The following is a 16,673-nucleotide window of genomic DNA, read 5'->3' as shown; positions in this document are numbered from 1 at the left end:
GACCATAGAGGGTTTATTGCGGGGGATTCCACTGGTGGCGGTGTACTTAGATGACATCCTGGTGACTGGAGTTGATGAGGCAGATCACCTGGAGAACCTCACAGCAGTGTTAACAAGGTTGGAGGAGGCTGGGTTGCGCTTAAGGAGAAATAAGTGCACTTTCCTGCAAGAGGAAGTGGAGTATCTGGGACACAGCGTGGACGCACAGGGGCTTCACCCTGTGCAGAAGAAAGTGAAAGCCATCAATGAGGCTCCCACTCCCACAAATGTGACTGAACTTAAGTCATACTTAGGGTTGCTAAATTACTACAATAAATTCCTTCCTAACCTGTCAACCCTGTTAGCTCCACTGCATGAACTGTTACGACAAGATGTGAGCTGGGCATGGCAAAAGAAGCAGGAAGAAGCTTTCAAGAAATCCAAGGCTCTGCTGAACTCAGCAGAAGTGTTAGTTCATTACTCACGGCGTGGGCGCTGTTTTATCACACCTGATGGATGATGGAAGTGAGAGACCCCTGGGTTTCATGTCACGCACATTGTCACCTGCTGAAAAGAAATACTCGCAGCTGGACAAAGAAGGCTTGGCAATTATGTTTGGTATTCAGAAGTTTCACAAATATCTGTATGGAAGAGCCTTCATTATCTACACGGATCATAAGCTGTTGATCTCTCTCTTTAATGAAAAAAAGCCCATTTCACAAATGGGTTCCCCGAGAGTGCAAAGATGGGCTGTGCACCTCAGTGCCTACGAGTACAAAATTGTGTACAAACCAGGAAAAAACAACGCCAATGCAGACACTTTGAGCAGACTGCCTATGTCAGAAACAGTGCAAGATAATGAGGCAAAAGAGCAAGTCTTGATGATAGATCTGCTAGATGATAAGCTAGTGGACACGACCCAGATAAAGCGCTGGACAGTTAAGGATGTGATGTTGTCCCAAATTCATGAATATGTCCTGAAATGTTGGCCTACAAAGACAGATGCTCACTTCAAGCCATATCACCAAAGAAGAATGGAAGTGTAAAGGATGGTTGTGTGCTCTGGGGAGCCAGAGTAATCATACCTACCAAGGGCAGAGACATGATACTGTGGTTACTGCACCAGTCACACTCCGGCATGTCAAGAATGAAAGGTCTGGCTAGATCTTATGTATGGTGGCCAGGTATGGATCAGGATGTGGAAAGGGAAGTGCAGTCTTGTGAAGAGTGTCAAAAAAACCAAAAGGCACCACCCACTGCACCATTGCACCCATGGGAGTGGCCAGAGTCACCATGGTCAAGAATTCATGTGGACTATGCAGGGCCTTTCCTAGGAGAAATGTTCTTGCTTATCGTGGATGCTCACTCAAAGTGGATGGACATCTACCCGATGAAGTCATCCACATCCCAGGCTACTATAGAGAAACTGCGGCAGAGTTTCAGTGTGTTTGGTCTGCCAAGGATGTTGGTATCGGACAATGGAGCCTGTTTCACAAGCTCAGAGTTTGAGTCATTCATGGAGCAGAATGGCATCTGTCATGTGAGATCGGCGCCGTTTCACCCGTCCTCCAAGAAGATGAAGGGTGATACGTTGCAAACCAGGTTGTCAAGGTTTCTGTTCAGTTATTGCATCACACCTCATGAAACTACAGGCTTGTCACCTGCAGAGTTGATGATGTCACAGAGGCTCAGATCAGCTTTTGACTTGCTCATGGCAGATGTGAAATCAAAAGTGCAGCAAAAGCAACTGAAACAGACTCATGACACAAACAGAAAAGTGAGGAGTTTCTCGCCCGAGGATAATGTGTTTGCCAGGGACTATTCTTATGGTCCTAAGTGGATCCCTGCTGTCATCCAGAGCTCATCAGGCCCAGTGTCGTATACAGTGATCGTCGGATATGGTCAAACCATGAAGAGGCACGTGGACCAAGTGAGAGCTAGACTGGCTGACGCTGTTCCCAGTTCCGAGTCTGAGAGTGAAGAGGAGACCTTGTTGGACACGGTTGGAGGTTTTGTGGACCCCTTGCCTACAAGTTTGGACGACATAGGAGAACCTCCTCCTAGTGAGCCACCAGATCTTCAGCCGGCTCCTAATACTCGGGTCCAACCGGACTTGCCCATTGCACCAGCGGTGCGACGCTCCGAGTGGGAGAGACGCTCGCCTGGGCATCTCAAAGACTTTGTTAAATAGAGTGAGATCTGTTTCAGGAATAGAGCAACAATGCGCTTTGATCTCACTGGAAGGACGAACCTTCCTAGTTTAACATATATATATATATATATATATATATATATATATATATATATATATATATATATATATATATATATATATAGTTTTATGTTCCAAATATTTGATGTCATTTAAGTGGTTATGTATTGTGCATTATAGCTTATCAGTGTTCCCTTCTATAGGTAATAAGCTGTTAACGTAATGCGGGGGGAGATGTGGTATCCTAACTGTAATATCTTAAGAGTAATATTGAGTTACAAGAATGCTTATCTGTAAGCTATATCAGTTACTTAGCTATGAAGAATAATAGTTCATGTCCTTATACTGTTTCTGAAGTTAGCTGCTAATAACGGATGTCCCAGAAGGCAAGGCAAGGCAGCTTTATTTGTATAGCACATTTCAGCAACAGGGCAATTCAAAGTGCTTTACATGAAAACAGATTTAAAAATTAAGAACAGATAATATACGAGAAAAAACGTTATAGTGCAGTATAACAAATTAAACATTGAAGAGCAGTTAAAACAGTTAAATATACAAAAGCAGATAAAATAACTTTCCTGGACTCGGTGATCCATTTTTTGGAAAGCCAAAGCTTTTTGACCAATACGACAGATATCTCAAGCAGTCCGGTCCATATTTTCTAACCATCTTCTGCCTAAATTAGTTAGTTAACTTTTTGACCAGCCCAACGTCTGTCTCTTCTGTCACTCTATTGCCATGCCTGCATCAGAGAAACAATCAGAGATATGTCCGTTTCTGCAAGAGAATGTCACTACCAATATGGCAGACATCTCATGCAATCCGGTCCATATTTTCTAACCATCTCACCCACCATGGGTCCAGATGCTTTGCATGGCTTTGAGGTTTCATTCCCCATAGTTACAGAAGCTTTTCCTTTAGTATACTCTTATCATTTTTGATGTGGTCGTCACCGCAAAGCTTAGTTCTTTTCTTCGGCAAACCTTGCAGTCCGTTTCTGCAAAAGAATGTCACCGGAATAATCATAAATTAAATTTGTTTTAGTAATTTCTCTTTATATGCTTCTATAGATTGTTATACAGTGTCACCAATGCAGCTTCAGTATAAGAAATGAACAGTTATTTAAAGAAAGGTAACATCAAAAAGATAGGTCTTCAGCCTTGATTTAAAAGAACTGAGAGTTGCAGCAGACCTGCAGTTTTCTGGGAGTTTGTTCCAGATATGTGGAGCATAAAAACTAAACGCTGCTTCCCCCTGTTTAGTTCTGACTCTGGGGTCAACAAGCAGGCCTGTCCCAGACGACCTGAGAGGTCTGGGTGGTTCATAGTGTAGTAGCAGATCAGAAATGTATTTTGGCCCTAAACCATTTAGTGATTTATAAACCAGCAAAAGTATTTTGAAATCAATTCTTTGAGGCACTGGAAGCCAGTGTAGAGACTTCAGAACTGGAGTGATGTGATCCACTCTCTTAGTCTTAGTGAGGACTCGAGCAGCAGCGTTCTGAATCAGCTGCAGCTGTCTGATTGATTTTTTAGGGAGACCTGTAAAGACACCGTTACAGTAGTCAAGTCAACTGAAGATAAAAGCATGGACAAGTTTTTCCAAATCCTGCTGAGACATAAGTCCTTCAACCCTTGATATATTTTTAAGGTGGTAATAGGCTGACTTTGTAATTGTCTTAATGTGGCTGTTAAAATTCAGGTCTGAGTCCATGACTACACCAAGATTTCTGGCTTTGTCTGTTGTTTTTAACATTATCATTTGAAGCTGAGTGCTGACTTTTAATCATTCCTCCTTTGCTCCAAAAACAACCACCTCAGTTTTTTCATCATTTAATTTAAGAAAGTTCTGGCACATCCGGTCGTTAATTTGTTCAATGCATTTAGTCAGTTGTTGTATTGGACTATAGTCCCCTGGCGATAAGGTTATATAAATTTGTGTGTCATACGCATAACTATGGTAACTTATTTTATTGTTTTCCATAATTTGAGCCAGTGGAAGCATGTAGATGTTAAACAGGAGAGGCCCCAGAACGGAGCCTTGGGGAACTCCACACGTCATATTTGTATGCTCAGATGTATAATTCCCTATAGACACAAAGTAGTCCCTATTCTTTAAATAAGACTCAAACCACTTTAGTACTGAGCCAGAAATGCCAACCCAGTTTTCTAATCGGTCTAGTAATATGTCATGGTCGACCGTATCAAATGCAGCACTGAGATCAAGTAATACCAAGACCACTATCTGTGTTTAAGTGGATGTCATTAAAGACTTTAACAAGAGCTTGACTCATATCTCCTTGTGTGTTTAACGTTTGCTTGTGAAGGATGAGTCAAACTATCTAGCTCACACACTGCAGCCGACATGTCATCTGAACAGGCCTCGCAGCACTGTAACTAGCTAAGTTAGCTAGGTCTCGCAATGCAAGACTGAACAGCAGTAGGCCTATCACACTACAGCCACATGTAAGTAGTTTTCAATACTTTGGTTATATTACCGTATTTTATTAACCTGAATTATGTTGCTATATTAGCTTGCGAAGGAGCTATCCGTTGCTAACGATAATTTATCTCAAAAAGCAGAAACGTTAGCTAACTACTGCCAAGATATGATTTCACTAGAGACCAGAGAGGTGTTGCAAGACTCGTCAAGTGTTGTCATGTGTTTACACTGTCTTACAATGAAACCATATCTTGGCAGTAACGTTAGTTAGCTACTGCTTTTTGACATAAATTAGCTAGCTAACGTTAGCGTTAGCAACGGATAGCTACTTTGCAAGCCAATAAAATATAGCCTTGGCAAACAGAATTAAGGTTAATAAAACACGATAACTATGTAACCAGTATTACAAACTTCTTACAAGTGGCTGGATTGTGACATTTTAGTTGTGTTCGGATGAATATGTTGGATGCATAGCTGGACTTTATCCATGCTGGGCTAATGTTAGATTGCTTGGGAAGGATGACGCTAGTCACACATGGAGATATGTAATTCAAACAACGGTATTGTGATTAACACAACTATTAAGGCATGTCTGTAATATACCGGTCGGTCAATAATATAAAAATACTGTAGATCAGTACTTTCTAACCCTTCTGGTCTGAGGTTCCCCCACAGCCCTGTCATATAAACTCAAATACCACGCCCTATCAATTCCCAATGTGTTCACACTATTTATCATATTAAAGTGAATATTCTTACATTTTCATGCAATTGAACTGTAAACATTTAGGTTGGTTTGATCAGAAATTCTACTAACTAGACCTTTTACTTGAAGTGTGGTTAATGTTTCAAAAGTCATCCATTACTTTTAGCTAATCATTTCAACTGTTAGCTAAGTCAGTAGGCCACTTTTACCTATTTTTTTCTACCATTGATTACTTCGCTATATGTTTTAACATATGTGTTGAGCTGTTTTAGCTGATATATTGTTTTAAATCAATCATAATTGAATTATTATTTTTATTAGTTAAGCTGCTCCACAATCTTTCCAAGTACCCACTGGCTACAGCAGAGATACCCCTTGCTGGGGCATCACTGGGTGCAGCGCGATTTGAAGCCACTGCAGTGGGCGTGGTTCCCTTGGGGATTTGAATATTTTCTAAATATTTAGCTTTACACTTGGCGATACATTTAGATATAACATTTAGATTTAACATTTAGATATATATATTTAAGATTTAGATTTAGATATAATATTTAAATATATATTTAAGATTTAGATTTAGATATATTTAGATTTAACATTTAGATATATATTTAACATTTAGATTTAGATATAACATTTAGATTTAGATATAACATTTAGATTTAACATTTAACATTTAGATATTATATATATATATATATATATATATATAATTTCTGTCTCAAATGTGAGGAAAATGCGCTAAATGTGAGGAAAGTGAGCTAAATGTTGAAAATGTATCAGCTAAAAAATTGTAACCAAACTTTTACATTCGGCACCACATAGGAGGGTTTGTTAACCTATCAACAGTAGCAAACAAAGCACGTGAGTTATTATTGTTTTTGGCAATAATGTCCGAGAAGAAGGACCGCCTTGCATTCCTCAGTTCCAAATTATAAATGCGAAGTCTCTCTTTATAGGTGTTGTAGTGGACCTGGAGATTAGTTTTTCGCCACCTGCGTTCTGTTCTGTTCTTACCAGTATAACATTTCTCCATGGAGATCTTTTCTTACCGGAGACAGCTTTGACCTTAATGGGAGCAATGGCATCAATAACATTTGTTAATTTTACAATTGAAAATTGTCTACAAGCTCAGTGCCTGAGACCCCTGAGAGGGTGGGTGTGGATGAGAAAAGCTGAATGAATGTTTCACTGGTGTTGTCAGTGATATACCGTTTTCTTATTAACTTTGTTTGGACACTTTTGTGCACAGAGATAGTGCCATTAAAGAAAACACAGGAATGATCAGAGAGAGCAGCATCAGTCACCACAACCTTGGAAATGTTCAAACCCTTCGAGATAATCAAGTCCAGTCAAGGAGTGTGTCCCTTGTTGTGTGTGGGCTCCGTCACATGCTGAGTCAGTCCATAGTTCTCAAAAATACAACACAGTTCTTTGGTCCCTCTATCCTGGGGGTTGTCAACATGAATGTTGAAATCACCAGTAATAACTACACAGTCAAAGTTAATACAGATTATAGACAGCAGTTCACTAAAGTCGTCAAAGAAGGATGCACAGTATTTAGGTGGCCTGTAGATAATTAGAAATATAGGTCGAGAGGGGGACCTTAGCTGAAGAGCCACATATTCAAAAGAAGCAAAGTTTCCATAAGATATTTGAGTACATTGGAACGAGTCATTAAACAAAATGGCGACTCCACCTCCTTTCTTATTCGCTCTATTCTCACTCATAAAATTGAAGTTAGGGGGAGCTGACTCTATAAGAACAGCATCACTGTTATTATGGTCTAACCAGGTTTCAGTTAAAAACATGAGGTCAAGACTGTGCTTAATAATAAAATCATTGATTAAAAATGATTTACCCGCCAAAGACCTGACGTTTAGTAAGGCTAATGTTAGTGTGTTAAAATAATTATCTTTCTCGTTTTTTGGGACAGGCTTTGGCTGACGAGGAATGGATGCTAAATTTGCTAAGTTGGCAGTTACATGCTTCTTTTTCTTACTTAGCGGATTCACCATTCTTTTTCTATTACCTATCACAACATTGATTGACGAAGAATTGAATACACAGGCCCAGGCTTGTCCTGGAAAGAGTCATGAGTGCCACTAGGCATGCAGCCTGGGCCCAGCACATATCAGTTAAAGCTTGTTTCATTTTGGACCCAAGCATACTTATCAGTCTGGTGAGAAGGAGTTTGCTGCCGTCCTTGAGGGGGCAGAGGTGCCTGGTGTTTTACTTTCAACGGTTCAGTCAAAACAGGGTCAGTTTGATGCTGGGCGCGAATGATGGGAGAAGGTAGTGGGGCAAACTTGATTCCAGCATCTACCAGCTGCTCCATCCGGTCAGTGTACCCCAACATGTGGCAGGGGGAAACAGGGGAAAAGGCGGCCTCAAAGGCGTTTGGAACTGTTTGGATCGTTTCCAGTTTCTAAAATGTGAGGATTTTTCTGCATTGAGTACTTTTACTTTTAATACTTGAAGAACATTTTCCTGATTCCCTGATGATAATTACATACATTTACTTAAGTATTGTTTTCAAAGCAGGACTTTCACTTGTTTGTGAGTATTTTTTACAGTATGGTGTTAGTACTGAATACTATACTTCCTCCATCACTGTTATGCTAACAGATAGTAGCAGAAATTCTAAATTGTGATAATGGTTAGGACCTGTGTATAAATACACTTTCCCTCAGCTGCCGAGGCTCTTGCTGCTGAGTAAGTCAACTGAAGAGAAACTAAGAGGAAGTGAGGAGTCCTGAAGGAGCTATGAGCCACTGCTACACCCTTCCTTTATCTCATACGAGCAGTGGTGTTTTCAAGATCAGTTGATATGTGAAAAAGAGCCTCACACAAGAGAATCATGAACACACAGACGACCACTCCATGTGGTTCGTTAGATAACAGAGTAAAGGCTACAAATAGAAAGTCTGCAGGGCTTTATGAATATGAGCAAAGCCATGCATGTGAGAGTTTGATTTTTAAATGATTCCCTTCTGGGCATACCACCAATTTTAGGCCTAAAGCAGAGATCTTCAACAGGGGGTCCGGGGTCCCTAGGGGATCCTCAGAATTACTGCAGGTGGGCCTCCAAATTATTGTTAATCATTAAAAAAAACTTCAGTACAGAAAAATACTGTATACATCTATAATGTGAGACAGGTGCGTCGGAGGGGGATAAGTAGGTCAGAAGAAGAGAAGAAGAAACTCACGCACACTGGCTAACTTGCAAAAAATCAATTCAATAGTAGGCAACGTTTCGGTACTAGACCTTCATCTGGCATCTGGATGAAGGGAGTTTCTTTGCAAATTTTTAAAGTTTTTCTAAAAAATAAAATGTCTTCACATGAATCAAACATATTAGCAAATATAAATCAGCCTATTTGTGAAAAAAAACACATTTATGATAGGCTTACTGGCCAATACTGTAGGTTAGTCTCTAAGGTAGCCCTCCACAGATACAGCCACATGTATGTTTAACATTAAAAGATGATTTATAAAATCATACCAACACATTTGTATAGCTTAGTTTTCTATGCACTAAAAAGTTATGTAAAGACTTTAGGCTTTTATTGTAAGCCCAGTTTAATATGCAACTAAAATATTTTTTTTATTAAAATGTTTTGATTTTATTTAGGTCAGAATAGATGTCTCCTGTGACTCCCCAAACTTTATAGAAACGCAGTGTTATTTAGATAATCTTTATTTAATCAGGTAATGTCATTAAGAGGACAGCAGATAAAAAGAAAAAGAAAAACATAACCACACATTGCAAAAGCAAATACATGTATTGCATCAGAAGCAATCACAGACATCACTAAATGGGCAGTACTTAATATTGAGAACATTAATATAGCAGCAAACACATACTTGCTATGTAAAGATATGGGGGAGTAATGGTGTCCTGAGCAGAGAATGAATCCACACTCCCTCTGTGTTGTAATATGAGCTTCTTTGTTTCTGTCACACCGTTACCCTTTCTTTTTTCATTGCCCTTCTTGTTTTTGCCTCTCTAAAGGCCGACTTATGTTTCTGCGTCAAATCGAAGACGTGGGTATTTAAGTAGGTACGTGGAGATGACGTGCACTTCTCAAAAATGTTACTACACGTTGCAGTAACGCTACAGTGTGCAGACCTTTTCCTTGTTTTCATTGCTGTCTGTTATTGGTCCAGCAACTGCCTTCAACAGTATTTGAATGTGCGTAACTTTTAATTGTTTGTAGTCAAACTCAGCCATGCAGCCAGCATTTGAGCACACAACCGATGCTGTCATTTTTCTGGTGCATATGGAGTGGGGAAAGCTTCCCTTACACTGGCTACACACTGGCTGCGTGGCGTGAGCGTGGCGTTTCTGTTGCGTGGAGTTTCTGTTGCGTGTCAGCTGCGTGGCGGCTGCGTGGATTTTTGTGTCTTTCGATTTTTGTGTCTGACGCAGCGCTGCTGCATGCTAGCCTTGTCTGTACACATGTATGTTTCCCATTGATTTACTGCACTCAAGCAGTAGTATACTTCATGTTAAACATAAATATATACTGATTTGATTACAGCAAAGACAACGTTGGCAGTATTAACGGCAAAATAGGCTACAGAATGTTTTGTTCTGTATTGACAGGTGCAATATTTGAAAATCGATTTTTTTTTTTTATTACATTTATAACTGCATTTATGTCACAACCTAGAGACTTTCAAACATCAACGTGTCATGTATTAATATGTAATTGTGTCAAAATGACATATAAGCATCTTTTCCTATTCTATTTTGCCTGGAAACGCTTCCAACACGCTTGCGTGTCACGTGACAAATAGGCGTCGGTCCTATTTCTAGCATGAGACATACGTGTCACGCAGGCAGTGTGCAAGCTCTAACCTGTTAACATGGGAGCCACGCAGCTGACACGCTCACGCCACACAGGCAGTGTGTAGCCGGCCTTAGTGCAGGTAAATGTGCAGTGCTGTTGAATGCAGCCTTGACCTGACCCCTCCCATGGCCAACCCCCTAATCAGGGCTAGGCTTCATAAGGCACCTGTGCTCCTTTGTCCTTTTTGCTTCCTGAGTTTTCTCTGCTGTGGCTAGTGTGTGTTGCCTCTAGGTATGTGAAAGGCAGTTTTCTGTCACATTTCATAACTATTTCCAAGTGGTTGATCACCTTTTTGTTTAAAGCGCTGCCAGGAAACTCTTGTTCGTGATGGTAAGATGAAGCCTGATGATCGCATTGAAGCTTTCAAGGAAAGTGGTTTGCACTTCTCAAGGCTTCATTTGCTTCATTACCTCCTGATGGTCAAAGAGTGTAAAACAGGCAGATATATTACATGATTATTATATTAATGATTATTGTATCAGAGACGGGTTTTGACTGGATTTTGCACCAGTAAAGACTTAAAAATAAAGATGAAGAATATAGAAAATAGAAAATCAATGTCCACCTAAGCCATTAATATTATGTGTATTTTCCTTTGGTACAATATAATCAACATAACTGTATAATGAACAGATTGCCTTGAGAAGAATGTGGCTATCAAATATGGTCATAATATATTAGAGTATTTTAAAACTGTAAAGTGCCAGTGGTTTGATGTGGTGCTCGTGTAGATCATGGATGTGTAATAAAATCGGTGTAGATTCGCACCACTTCATAAACCAGTCGCGCGGTATGGACGGGCAGCGAGGCTTCGGATGTCATCAATGACGTCATATGTCTAAAACGATACAAACCTCGATACGCGCTTCGCGGAAACATCCGGGATTTCTCGACATGCTTCGAAGCCTCGGCACAGAATGTAACATCACTAGCTCCTGTTGCCCCTCCTTCCCTGGGAAGGTGATTTTTGTTCCCCTAATGTCCCATCTCAGTGGTGGTGAGTAAGTTCACGGTTTTAAATGGAATTTTAATATATAGTAAAGTTGAACCTGGTTAATTGTACTTTGTGTTTTGCCCTAATTGTGTCTATTTGTTTTGCCCTTTTGCTTAGTTTTGACCAATTCCTAATTAATTCCTAATTTGCCCTATTTGTCATTAATTGTGTCTCTTTTCCCAGTAGTTTCCCCCTCATTGGTAACCCTTGCAACACATATAGTAGGCCTACTAAAGCTTCACTTCAGTTTAGTCGTCTGCACTCCCACTAAGTCAGTGTTGTCCACATGAAGTGATCTTGCTATTTTGCACATCGAGGCTGTAATGATGATGGTGGACCCTGAAGAAAATTTGTTCCATTAAGGACAATCTCGCACCAGGTGTGACGTACCCATTGGTGACCCCCACACAGCGAAAACCCAGACGCTGGTAGAGCTTGTGGGCGGCGGGCATGTACGCTGTGGTTCCCAGGACAACAAAGGAGTATCCGTGAGTGACGGCAAACTCTAGAACCTTCTGTCCCAGCGCCACACCGATTCCACACCGCCGACAGCTCCGCTCGACAGACATCCGATGCAACTCGACAACACCTTCTGACTTCTGCCTGCCGAGTGCTGCTACGACACCCACCACTTTGCCATCCAGCACTGCTACCCACAGACAGGTATCTGAGGGGGAGAGCAAGTAATGAAAGATGAATAAAGGATGTGAAAATGAAGGGGGGGAATCAATCAGTTTAAAGCATAATTCACTCAAGTCTTTGTTTTTCACGCAATCATAGGAACAGAAATAACTCATACGGGCATTGAAGTGTTCTGAGCCCAAAACCCCCACTCGTCCATTGTTTCGTCGCCTTGGTTTACTAAGGCTTACAGAATATGTCTTTCATAATGCCTGAATGATATTCCAGATCATACACAGGTTAAATTACTGCTTGTGTGAGCTTATTCCAATTTGTCGTCCCCTGCACACTTATGACACAAAGGAAAAACACCCAATCACTGGCACAAAACGAAGGCTAAAGTGCACGAGCCTGAGTGTAGTTTGTAGGGGGCCGCAGATCTGGAATGAGCTTGATGACAACTTGTCGCATTCTGTCACCAAGTATTATATTTGTACTGGGATCGTCTGTATTTTGTGGCATTTGTTTGTTAAGTCTATTCTGCCAGGATTTTTTTTTTTCTTTCTTAAGTGTCTGTATTTGGTGGTATTTGTCCGTGTTGTGTCTATTGTAAATTGAGGTTTTAGTGTCTGTATATTCTCTGTTGTGTGTTTATTGTATCGGGCCCCCTCCTAAAAGCTTTTAGTATTAGTATTTGGGGTTCCCCATTTCACACGGACCTACATATGATCATTGTACCTTCTGAAATTGTGTTTTAATGATACGATGATGTGTGAATAAATAATGAAATGGCAATGGCATAGCAACAAGATATATTTGGACTGCCCAACCAACCTGATCTTATCACAAAAACATGACATTTAAATGATACAATATACAGAATATATATACCTGGGGATTTCTTGTAAAACCCTTCCATGTCTCCCATGTCTCTGCTCATGGCCTGCTCCAGGTAACCATGGATCACACGTCTGCTGTAGAAGTAGCGTCCATACAGCACAATTATAGGGAGGAGTCCTATCACCCACCAACACATGGTGATGGCAAAACATGCAACTGCCGGAGGAAAGATATGGACCAGATGTAGGAATGTGATGAAAATATGAAGTTGTAGCACTTAACTTTCTCCGTGGCTTCAAATCAGAAAAAAAGTTGAGGCCTACAGCACAATGGTGATGGCAAAACATGCAACTGCCGGAGGATGCGTTAAGAAAAGTCTTAATGCATCTTAAATCGATTACAGTAAGAAAAGTCTTACTGTAATCATCAACTACCACCTGACATATTTTTTCTAAACTGCAGAAGCAATCGCAAAAATATTTGATTACCTGTCATAGCGGTATAGAGCAGGAGACTCTCAGGATGATGTCTCAAGCCTCTGAAGGCGGTGTCTGCTACCATTTCCATCAGCCCTTCATAAAAGATCCGCTGTATCTCTGGTTTGTCTGCCGCCTCAAACTCACGCACAACAAAAGTTTGGAGTCCATTTCTCTGTGCTTTTTCCTTCATAGCAAGTGTGATTAGCATGCAGAGGATGCAGGTGGTTGTTGCTCAGGTCCAACAGCTGAAAAATACATTCAGTATTAATGCTTGTTTGTGCTGTGTGTTGTGTATGAGTTTATCACTATGTGCCCCTTACAGATACCATTGTCAAAACCACTGGGCAACTCACACCCTTCTTATCAGCTCCCATATTTGAAACGATATGTAGTTCTTAGTGAAAGGGTAGTCTCGCTTTGCCAGACCTTCCTCCACAGCGCTGCGGAGGAGGGTCTGGCTAGTTCACACAGCATTCCTGGATGGGATAAAAAGGTGCTCTGGTTTATTGGCATTTCTTTAAACCAATCACAATTGTCTTGGGCGGCGCTAAGCACCCGGCTGAGTCACGGCGCCTCTGCAAAATAGTCTCGGGAAGTAATTTGTTTTGGTGAAACGTGTACGTTCAAAAGTTGTTTTAGTTGTGAAACAGAAAACTCAGATTGGAAAAATTGAAGCTGTCTGGATTTACCCTGCAGAGATCTGAGGAGCAGTTAACCATAGTCCTCAGAAATCCACCGGAGTTTACAATTACAACACAAAGAAAGCGGAAGGTAACAAACATCCAGCGGAATTTCCGGCGGAGCAATCCTGGAAGTGGCTATAGACTAGTGAAAGGGAGACAAGGCTGGTGCCAGTCAATTTGTTGACGAGCAACTCCACCGACTTTCCACATCAAAGACTAGCTGCGTTTAATTAGTGGTTCAACATGCCCTTGTTCACTTCCCCTAAGCCCTTGCCCATCTCAAGCGTCGTTCCAATCATTCCAAAACTGAAGTGAAATTGGTGAGATCGACCCTCGGAGGGCTGAGGGAGCGAGTGAACGATGGTCACTCCAGAGGTGGATACCACCCGCAGTGCATTGCAGTTATGCATTTGGTGCATGAAAACCCATGGTTAGATGGCAGTAATGTGCAACCTCTAAAAAACCCCGTTGCTGACCATGAAAGGAGGAGAAGATGAATAAATTAAATGAATAAATTTTGGCTTTTTAGTTTCCTCATTGTTAGCTTGATGTTTTACTGAAACATGTAATATAACTGTCAGTCCAAATTTACTTTATACTTTTTATTTACTAGATAGTTGTATATATGATTTTCAACATTATCTGTAAATGCATGGAAGAAATTCTGTTTTTATGAGATATAAGCATTTATATGATAAATCAGGATACAGATCACAAACTTTCTAAACCAGAAACTCATGCAGCTGATTACAAGCCTCATTAAAATGTGTCTTCAGGTATTTATGTATTTAGGTACATGTTGTACTGTATTTCCATCTCTGATTAAAAGAGCCGCAACCGACCCAATCCCCCCCTTCCCCTCACCTCAGACTGCACTCTAATTGGCTGATTCACGAAGCATCTCAGTGCATTTTGGAATGCATTCCATTGTGCTGTCTTTATTGAAAACTTTATTAAAAAGCAGTAATAATACTTGTATAACGTCTTTCATACAAGAAATATTCCAACTGTACAATAAGGAAATTGCATGACATAGCCACAGCCGACCAAATTGAGAAAAGGAAATCCACTGACCTACCTAACAGGTTCCAGGCAAGGCGAGTGGAGGGTCCGAGTTTCAAACTGATTAGGTGTAATGTTTTCATAACCCAATACCCAAATCCAATACTTCTAGCTTTGGTTTCTCAAGACAGTAGGCTACACACAGCTACGGATTCAACCAAAACAAACAACTTATAACATGTTTCCGGGTATAGCAGGCATAGCAGGTCTAGCAGGTCACATCTTCTCAGTGCCACACCTTTCCCTTTGCTTTTTTGGCTTTCCATCATTAGACTCACACACTGTCTGTTAAAGGTCTTATGACATGCTGCTTTTTGGATGCTTTTATATAAGCCTCAGTGGTCCCCTAATACTGTATCTGAAGTCTCTTTTATATAGGTCTTAGTGGTCCCCTAATACTGTATCTGAAGTCTCTTTTATATAGGCCTTAGTGGTCCCCTAATACTGTATCTGAAGTATCTTTTATATAGACCTCAGTGGTCCCCTAATACTGTATCTGAAGTCTCTTTTATATAGGCCTTAGTGGTCCCCCTAATACTGTATCTGAAGTCTCTTTTATATAGGCCTTAGTGGTCCCCTAATACTGTATCTGAAGTCTCTTTTATATAGGTCTTAGTGGTCCCCCTAATACTGTATCTGAAGTCTCTTTTATATAGACCTTAGTGGTCCCCTAATACTGTATCTGAAGTCTCTTTTATATAGGCCTTAGTGGTCCCCTAATACTGTATCTGAAGTCTCTTTTATATAGGCCTTAGTGGTCCCCCTAATACTGTATCTGAAGTCTCTTTTATATAGGCCTTAGTGGTCCCCTAATACTGTATCTGAAGTCTCTTTTATATAGACCTTAGTGGTCCCCTAATACTGTATCTGAAGTCTCTTTTATATAGACCTTAGTGGTCCCCCTAATACTGTATCTGAAGTCTCTTTTATATAGACCTTAGTGGTCCCTCTAATACTGTATCTGAAGTCTCTTTTATATAGACCTTAGTGGTCCCCTAATACTGTATCTGAAGTCTCTTTTATATAGGCCTTAGTGGTCCCCCTAATACTGTATCTGGAAGTCTCTTTTATATAGACCTTAGTGGTCCCCCTAATACTGTATCTGAAGTCTCTTTTATATAGGCCTTAGTGGTCCCCTAATACTGTATCTGAAGTCTCTTTTATATAGACCTTAGTGGTCCCCTAATACTGTATCTGAAGTCTCTTTTATATAGGCCTTAGTGGTCCCCTAATACTGTATCTGAAGTCTCTTTTATATAGACCTTAGTGGTCCCCTAATACTGTATCTGAAGTCTCTTTTATATAGACCTTAGTGGTCCCCTAATACTGTATCTGAAGTCTCTTTTATATAGACCTCAGTGGTCCCCTAATACTGTATCTGAAGTCTCTTTTCCAAAATTCAGCCTTGGTGCAAAATTACAGCCACTAGAGCCAGTCCCACAATGAGCTTTCCTTAGGATGTGACATTTCTGTGTCTGTAGCTTTAAATGCTATTGAGGAGGAGAGAGGAAAGGCAAGGTGGAGGGTGGGGCTGTGGCCTTGACCAACTGCCATGCTTCGCTCGTTTGCAAGCCATGATGTCTCTCTCTTTCTCATGTCTCTCCCAAATTCTCTGGGTGGGCAAAGCAGAGAAAGTGGGGGGTAACCTTTTGCCTTATGATGTCATAAAGGGAAGATTCCAGATTGGCCCAACTGAGCTTTCATTTTCTCAAAAGCAGAGCAGGATACCCAGGGCTCGGTTTACACCTATCGCCATTTCTAGCCACTGGGGGACCATAGGCAGGCTGGGGGAACTCATA

At 40.7% G+C, this 16,673-nt stretch overlaps 1 protein-coding gene across 1 annotated transcript; it reads right to left on the bottom strand.

The window, feature by feature from the left end:
* Positions 1-9,021: 9,021 nt before the first annotated feature.
* On the bottom strand, positions 9,022-15,056 carry LOC144528030 (N-acetylaspartate synthetase-like). Its single transcript, XM_078266436.1, has 4 exons — positions 14,891-15,056; positions 13,139-13,374; positions 12,702-12,866; positions 9,022-11,856 (listed from the first exon to the last, which is right to left on the bottom strand). Exons 2-4 carry the CDS (start codon positions 13,335-13,337, stop codon positions 11,462-11,464), a joined length of 759 nt encoding a protein of 252 aa, XP_078122562.1. The 5' UTR covers positions 13,338-13,374; positions 14,891-15,056; the 3' UTR covers positions 9,022-11,461.
* Positions 15,057-16,673: the final 1,617 nt, after the last annotated feature.

Source organism: Sander vitreus, chromosome 2 (assembly GCF_031162955.1).
Source record: "Sander vitreus isolate 19-12246 chromosome 2, sanVit1, whole genome shotgun sequence".
Taxonomy (NCBI): domain Eukaryota; kingdom Metazoa; phylum Chordata; class Actinopteri; order Perciformes; family Percidae; genus Sander; species Sander vitreus.
This window is presented reverse-complemented; position numbering and strand designations above follow the sequence as displayed.